Source organism: Cnephaeus nilssonii, assembly GCF_951640355.1.
Source record: "Cnephaeus nilssonii genome assembly, chromosome: 10".
In the NCBI taxonomy this organism is placed as follows: Eukaryota; Metazoa; Chordata; class Mammalia; order Chiroptera; family Vespertilionidae; genus Cnephaeus; species Cnephaeus nilssonii.
Window position 1 is genome coordinate 29,111,660 of NC_137081.1, and position 8,841 is coordinate 29,120,500.

At 42.9% G+C, this 8,841-nt stretch overlaps 1 protein-coding gene across 1 annotated transcript in view; it reads right to left on the reverse strand.

Annotated features, from left to right (window-relative positions):
- DNER (delta/notch like EGF repeat containing) overlaps positions 1-8,841 on the reverse strand; it is a gene marked incomplete at both ends in the record, with an annotated part of 225,236 nt that overhangs the window by 61,371 nt on the left and 155,024 nt on the right. Inside the window, one exon of the mRNA XM_079782988.1 lies at positions 4,077-4,190. Within this exon, the coding sequence (XP_079639114.1) occupies positions 4,077-4,190 (114 nt within the window). The remainder of the gene's footprint in view (positions 1-4,076; positions 4,191-8,841) is intronic.

Below are 8,841 nucleotides of genomic sequence, written 5' to 3' on the forward strand. Positions count from 1 at the left end.
CTAATTAATCACCATGTACCAAACATAGAAATAAAATTTTACACACACTTAATAAGTCTTCATATCCTATTTTGTTTCCAAAAGGTGAAACCACATAGCACAGGGAACTCCAAGGATCTCAGCTGCTAAAATTCCTAAATGAAGTGGTGATTTAGGGATGAAGCCAAATTTTAAAAGAATAAGAACAGTATTTCATTCAGGCATGGTAATTTTATGAGGACATGTTGCATGTTTCTTACGTAAATACATGCCGTTTTATATGGTCCTAAGAGAGGGCTTTTACCAAACTCATACATATCAGGATTCTGGGGGAAAACAAACAAATCCTAGAACTGGATAACTCATAAATCCTTATTGGATAGCATACCCACTTCCCAAGCAATACACATTAATCTCAGAGATAATTTTTATGACACGTGTGACTATTGCCTGTAAATCCCTTTAAGATGGGAAGCAACGCCACTGACATGAGTTGAACAAAAGGATTTACGTAGCTAAATTACTCAAGGCTATAAAATGTAGAAAAACAAAAAACAGCTTGGATAAAACTTTGGAGCATGTAGCAATGGGATTCAACCTTCAGGGCCTTTGGCTCAACATTAAGTTTCAGACCCAGACCTTCCTTAGAGTTGCTTAGAGGTTTTAAAACTTTTCTCTAATTTAAACATTACTTGAATAAACAAAATGGATTTATTATCTCAGCAAGGGATCTCAAGCAGATATATCTAAATTGAAGACTTTTAGGAATGGGGTTCCTTAAAGGTAATAGTCAAATCCCATCATTTTATAAGGAAACAATGTCTGGAAGAGATAAAAATTATATGACTCACCCAAGGTGATATGATTAATTCTCCATAATCATCATTATCATCAACGTCACCATCATCATCATCATCATCATCATCACTAATATTTATTCAGCACTTACTATTTGCCAAGCACAGGACTAAGTCCTGTTCTTCACACCTACTTACAAAGGGTGTACCAGTATCACCCCCATTTTCTAAATGAGGAAAAGGAGCCTCAGAGAAGCAGAGAGCTGTAAAGGTACATCCAGATATCAAACCCATAGTGTGACCCTATAGACACATTTGTAACCACTCCACTCCCCTGCTGCATCATCAGAACCAGAATCAGGTCTAGTGGCCCCCAGGCCAGAGAAAGACACCAGATCATACTTTGGCAATGGAGTTTCCAAGTTATAAGATCTGCAATATCTGACAGTAAATCCAATGAGGCATTCTAACAGTTACAGGTCTGAAAGAAAGGAGTCCCTAACTGCATGCAATACATGTCTTCATGGCTGCTGTACAAGAGCAGTTACTATAAATGATATGTGTCTATAATCCTCTCAGGAGGTTAGCACTATAAAACGTCTTTACATTCATGCTTTAAAACAGCAGTCGCCAACCTTTCGGACCTCACGGACCACCAGTGGTCTGCAGACCACCGGTTGGCGACCGCTGCTTTAAAACACATTGGAGAAATGTCACAGGAAGCTTCACATTCTCACTTTGGTCTTCTATTACCACATGCCTTCTATGGCAGGTAGATTTCAGGAGGGTTATTAGATTATATGAGAGGTGTCCTGTGTGATGAGAATAGTCACAGATGCAGAACTGACAATGTTTTCATCTCTATTGATTTATTTTTATTCCTCATTAATATATGTGATATTCTACTTCTTCAAGTCACCAGGTGTAGGGAGGGAGGATAAAAATTGGGATTCTGAAGCAAAGATGATGGCTAGAAGTAATATTCAGATTTTATTTATATACAGATTTAAACATATTCATGTATGCAAATACAATAGGCAGTAATGATAAATATAAACAATTAGATATCTGCAAAATTAAAATGTACTTAATTCTCTAAAATATATGAGCTTCTCTCCTTCTCAAATCCTATCCTTCAACATCTCTTTCCTGCACTTCTACAACAGCCCCAAACTTTTCTCCTTATTCCCACTCTTGTTTCCCTACAATCTTTACTGCTCCAGGATGAAATTTCCAAATTCCCGTTAAAACACATCAATGGTTTGGCAGTGATAATTATTAGCAGCTAATATTTATTGAGCTACTTTCTGGTAGCAAGCAAAGCAATTATAACAAAGCATTCTGGAGTTTTACAGTTCTCACACAAAAATCCCTTGTGATCCCAGAATGGCCCTGTGAAGGAAGCAGTATCATCACCTCCCACATCTATATATATATATATAAAAGCCTAATGTGCAAAGTGTCCCCTTGGGAGTTTGATCGCTCACTATGACATGTACTGACCACCAGGGGGCGGCATGGAATGAAGGGAGGCCCTGGTTGGCAGCCGGCAGCCGCTAGGGACCCTACCCGTGCACAAATTTCCTGCACTGGGCCTCTAGTCTACTAATAAAAGAAAAACTGGGTCGGAGAGGGCATTAATGATTTTCCAGCAGTCAGTTAGCCAGTGACCCTGAAGCCCACCCTCAGCTATGGCACAGCCTGCAACCAGAGTTGGATGGCCACTGTGGAGCGCAGGGTGAGGCACACTGTGAAGAACTCAGAAGTGATCTACAGGCAAGTGATGATGGGTGCTGCTGCACGGCCACCAGCCCTTTCAGAGTTTCTAAGTTTTCCCATTTGTTTCAGAGACTCCAGTGGAGGGTGAGGAGCGGGGCTCGTCCCACACATTTAACTCCATTGCCGTGGTGACCATAGTCATCACAAGCACATCCAGCTACAAGGGAACACACCAAGGCTGGCTACAACCACCGGGCTCCTGCACCCACTCAGGTGGGCAGGAGCCAGGAGACAGGATTCATCTTTAGCTGATGCTCAGGTCTTCACAGCATTAATGAATATGAGACACTGCCGAAAGGAGATACTGCCAATCGCAGGTGTGGCTACCGGCAGCCCCGAGCCCTCAGGTTACTGGGCAGTGGCCTTTTATCAACACCCACCCAGCACCACTGCCTTCCTGCTACCTCACAGTCGGGGGCAGCTTAGGGTCATTTCGTGCACAGATATGTTTCCTTCCACAATCACATGCTACATGCACCCTCCAAAGAGGATGGCATGCTACTCTGTGTGGCTGTCAATGTCACTTCAGTGGATCAGGAGTTTACATGCTGGTTTTAAGAAGGAAAAACTCTAATACATGCTATTCTTGCAACGTCCAAGATTTAAAGTAATTCCTTCCATAACATTCCTCCAAGCAGAAACAGAAACAAAACTTCCTCTAAGTACAAAATCATTCCTTGAACACCAGCTTGATAGCTGTGATTACCCGCCTGCTTCTTCACGTGAAACTTCACAATGTAAAACTATTTTTACCAATAACAGTAGCACTGAAGAAGCATTTGAGATCTTACTTCTCAGTAGCTGTCATCAGTTTGGTTAAAATAAACTCTTACAAAACAATTTTTTTAAAACTAGCTCTAAAGTCTTGGCTAGTATGGCTCAGTTGGATCGAACATTGTCCGGTGCACCAAAAGGTTGCCGATTTGATTCCTGGTTGGGGCACGTACCCAGGTTGCGGGTTTGATCCACGGTTGGAGTGCATATCGGAGGCAGCTGATCGATGTTTCTCTCTCACATGGATGTTTTTCTCTCTCTCCCCTTCTCCCTTCCTCTCTCTCTAAAATCAATAAAACCAGATATTTAAAACAATAGCTCTAAAGATGTGGCTTTCCAAATGACTCAAAATTTCTGAGATGTTATAAAGTTGATTTAAAATCAAAAGCAGGTGAACTTTACTCTGAATATTTTTTATGTGAACTGGTATCAAAAACCAATAATTTAACAAAATATGAATCTTAAGTGAAATTCACCATTAGAAAGAAATTCCATTTTATTATAGTTATTCATTTTCAATGTATAAATAAAAATCACAGAAATTCCTAGATTATGTCTATTAGTCAAACATCATTTTCAAGCCATTCTAGCATAGAACTAAAAAATATATATAATTTTTAAATAAATGGAACAAAATAGGAAGTTCCCTTGTAGAGTGTTTTTCAAAAGTTTAAAGTACAAAGCTCATCAAGTAAGTTCATGATTTAAAATGGAAAACAAAGGTACTCCTAGGGCAATAATATTTACCTTCTGGACACTGGCAGGTGAATCCACTGAGATTAGAAATGCATGTTGCTCCATTTCTGCATGGGTCTAGGATACAATAATCAATCTTGGATTGGCAAAGCTCTCCGGTATAACCTGAACAGAATAAGAAAGGTATTTTATATAATTTGTTATGCCAAAGCCACCATGAACCATCCCATGAACTGATGGAGTCAACTGGTGCCCACCCAACGAAGGCAGCAGCCCTGAGCGCACCTCTCCCACCAGCAGCCCTGTCCAGGTTTAATTCCTCAGGTGAGTGGTTCTCCACTGGTGATTCTTTCCCTGCAGAACATCTGGCAATGTCTAGAGACATTTATTGTCACAGCGATGGGGGTACTATTGACATCGAGTGGGCAGAGACCAGGGATGCTGCTAAACATCCTACAATTCACAGGACAGTCGTCAGCAACAGAAATATCCAGCCCAGAATGTCCCTAATGCGGGAGTTAAGCATGCTGGTTTAGGTCAATGAGACCTTGATTTTTCTGAACGAAAACACTCATTTTGTCCCAGTGCCTCTCATCTTCCATTAAACAGAACCTGGTCCTTTACAAAGCAGGGAAGTAGCTACTTCAGAACATTTTTCAGAATCCTTAGGAATATTTACAACCTCTAGAAAGTTAAAGATCATTTTACAATAAATTATTTGAATATGTAACTTTAATTACTGGGGAATTTATAATTGTGATATTCAATGAATAAGTGAAATAATTAGGTCAAAAACAGATGACCACTGGAAGCACTGATGTCTCCTTATAGGGAATTAATGACAAAGGTCTATAGATTCTTTGAAAAACATTCTAGCAAACAAAAAGGATATAAGAAAATTTGTGCCTTGGGATATACAGTAAGAATGTCTTTCGAGGCCCTGGCCGGTTTGGCTCAGTGGATGGAGTGTCGGCCTGCAGACCAAAGGGTCCCGGGGTTCTATTCTGGCCAAGGGCATATGCCAGATTGAGGGCTCAATCCCCAGTAGGGGGCATGCAGGAGGCAGCTGATTAATGATTCTATCTCTCTATCCCTCTTCCTTCCTCTCTGAAATCAATAAAAAAAATTTTTTTTTAAAGAATGTCTTTCAAGGACATATGGGATGAATGGGGAAGCTCTAAACTGAGGCTTGGTGCTTTTAGCAACTGACCCTGAGAAATGACATTAGATAAAATCAAGTTTGTACGCTAGTACATATAGCCTGGCAGATGGAAGAAGACCAGACACCATCAAGGAAATGCATTGAGCTATAAACTTATTCAGTGAGCTACTACCAGATTACATCTGCTCTGATGTAGACTTAGAGTATTTAATTCTATACTAGTGTGTATTTAAGTATAAAAATATAATTTTAAATTTATCAGTGTATGGAGAAGGAAAATAGCTAAGTTCCCTGTGAATGTCAGAATGGCTTCGAAGAAAACTACATTCTGGTGATGTCTTTTGACTGTTTTCAACATAACAAAAACCCATCCCACTCCCACCAGCACCCCCACGTCAATATCTATATTGCCTGTACTCTTCCAATGAAGGAAAACCTGGAGTTTATTGGCAAATTGCAGGGGCATCCTCGAAGTTGGCCAAGGGGGTCCTATTATTAAAAAACAAGGCAATCAATCAGTGGTTTTCCTAAACCTTCTCCTTCCCTGCACAACTGTTTTTGTGTATTATGTTTTCTTCACGATTCTGCTACTGAAATAAAAATAGGCCTCTGCTGTTGCCTTCACTCTGGAGGCAGAATGTAATGGTTTCTTCAGAAGCTTCCAGGGTGAGAATTGTGGTGAGAACTCTTTTTAACATTCCTATCTTTTAACAGCCTGGCCTGGGTGGTGAGGCCGTGATGCTGGGTTTGTCCTGAGAGCCTGAAGCCCCCGGAGAGCCCACCAGCCCCAGCCCTTGCCCTGGGGGGATCTGAGCAGCCAGGGCTGGGGCTCAGCCGCTGCTGCTGAGACGGATGCCTAATATTAGCAACTGAAGTAAGAAATAAATAGCAGGGATCCGAGTGCCATCAACACGGTCAATCTCAGAGGCATCCAATATCAAAGTTGGAAGGCAGGAATTATTTAACAGAAAAAATGAGTAAGATCTGCTGGCAGGGGAAAAAACAAAGGCATCTGAACAAATGGAAGCATGATTTAAAAACCAAAGGCAAAGAAGAGAAGAGCTTGGAGGCCCATCTGTGAGAGGAAATGAATAAATTATAAAATGGGACCATGGGCTAGGAAAGCATGAGAGAAAGCTGACGGCACAATTAGGAAAATTAATCTCAAGTTTAGAAAAAAAGTAACACATCCAACAAGTACACAGGCAAAAGGCACAGTGGGAAGGATGGTGGTTGGGGAAATGAAAGGTCCAGGATGATGATGCACCAATCAGCTGAGTGAGCAGGGCAATACCATGGACTTTGCCCTTCATTTCCGTGGGGTGAAACAGGGGTAATAATACCTGCTCCCTCCAGGGTGGTTGTAACGACTGAATGAGAGCAACTCCAAGGAGCAGGAGCCACTCCTATCAAGGGCAGCCTTGAGTCCACAGTAGCTTGCACCACGCCTGGCTCAGTATTTTTGAATGAATGAATAATTTATGGATTTTAACACTGCCATGCAACGTGCCAATATTGTTTGATCTCCACTTTGAACAGGCAGCGGAGAACAGCGGTTCTCGAAATGTGGTCCCCGCCCAGCAGCAGCAGCCTCCCTGGGAACTGGCTACCAATGCAGAGTCACCAGCAGCACCCAGACCCGGAGAAATCAGAGACTCTGGGGGTGGGGCCCAACAATTTGAGTTTAAGACACCCTCCGGGTGATTATGACACAAAGTACATGCTAAAGTTTGAGTACATGTGCATGCTAAAGTTTCTGACCTGGAAAACTAGCAGAAAACAGTTTTTAATAGCAAATATGAATATTAGTCATTTAAGAATTACACATATAATGCAGATAACAAAGGAAAAGGATCAGAGAGTGAAGGTCAAATAAAATATATCATGTCAGAAAGCCCTTAGGGACTGCACTGTCCACACATGCTTTTTCTTTGATGAGTAGGAACCTCTAAGGCTCAGTTGCTGTGCCTGTCATTGCATTGTTTGCGGATGTGCTTCCCTATTCTTTAAGAGCAGGTGTTAGTGATTTTTGTCCCCAGCTCCCAGCACAGAGCCAAGGACACCACAGGTACCCATTACATAGTCATTAACGGTTGCCTAAGCACCGTGCACTGCTATTTTTTTTAGGTAATCTCTTTCATTCTATTTTCCTTAAACCTAAGTAAGAAACTGTGATATTGATATAGGCCAGACAGCTTATGACACCTGGATCTTCTAATCTGGTGGTTACAAAGGGGAAGAGATTTCAAGAAAGTTCTTTTCATTGAGTAGGTCCTGATGACTCGCTGAGAAACTTAAATCAAAGAGGGAGGAAACCTGAAGTTAATTAAGAAATACACCATGGGACAAACAAGTTAAGGGGTTGACTTAAAAATATTCATCAGTTGAATTCTAAGTCTGTATTATAAACCAAACTACAGAGGAGGCAGTCAGTCATTCTTTCAGAAAGAAGGTTTGTGAGTGAAAATTCGGGGGATGTAAAGGAAGTCTGCAAACAGTTCCTGCCTTCAGAGAGCTTGCCCTCCGGTGAGGAGAGAACCACGTTCACACGAAACGAACACATGGTGTGAGCAAAGCAGGGGAATGGCACCGAGTCAGGCACATTCAGGGACAAGGCTGGGCCGACCGAAGTGTTGGGGGACAGAGGGAAAGGCTGGGCTGGGCGCAGGCCCTGACAGGCCTCAAGGGCATGTGCTGAGGCACTGGGGTTACCACACGTGGCAGCGTCTGTGAAGGTTTCTGAACAGCGTGCGGACGTGAGTAGGTGCGTTGCAGATTGATCATCCCCTGTTCTCATTCACTTCAATTTTAGGAGGAGCTTCACTCTCCCGTCTCTTCTCCCTGGGAACAGGAGCTCTGGTGTAGACCAAATGAGGGAACTCCCGAGGGGCCATCAAAAAACGAGATGTGGGATGGTGGGCAGAACCTCGGGGAGCGAAGGAAGAGAATTCTAATCTTTCTCCTCCTTCAAGAGGCTACAAATAGGTGCCCTTTACAGATCACCTATTCAATGCCAGTTGGGCATGTATGTGTGTGTGTATAGATGTGCATTTGTGTGTGTTCACATGTGTATGTGTGTGTTGTATTGCATGTTTGTGTGTGGGTGTGCATGTGCATGTGCTGTGTGCATGTTTGTGTGTGCAGGTATGTATATGTGTGCGTTCTCTTGAACTCTTACAAGGTCAATATCATCATTCTATTTCACAGATAAGTAAACGGTGGCTCAGAGGAGCAAAGTGCAGCTGGTGAGTGACTCCAACTGGACTGAAACCAGGACTGCAGACTCCAAACCCCACACTCTTTACTCCTCCCTGTGTCTTTTCTTTCCCTCTCATCAGGCTTGCTTGAAAAACTGTGAGAGCCAGCAAGGCCAGCCCTGAGGCAGGGAGAGGAGGCAGGGAGTGGCCTGGTAGGCCTGGATCTCCAGGTCTGGCAGAGGAGAGAAGGAAGTGCTGAGGTCCCACGTGGTCCAGTGTGGCTCACCAGACAGGGAGGCCACAGGGCTGAGGCCAGATCTCCGGCTGGAGGAAGGAGCACGGAGCTCAGTGCAGGCAGCCAGCTATGGCCTGACAGTGACAATGACAGCAGCTGACACCTGCTGAGCACACGCTGTGAGCCAGGTACCTCTGTGGGCACTCCACACCCATCAGTTTT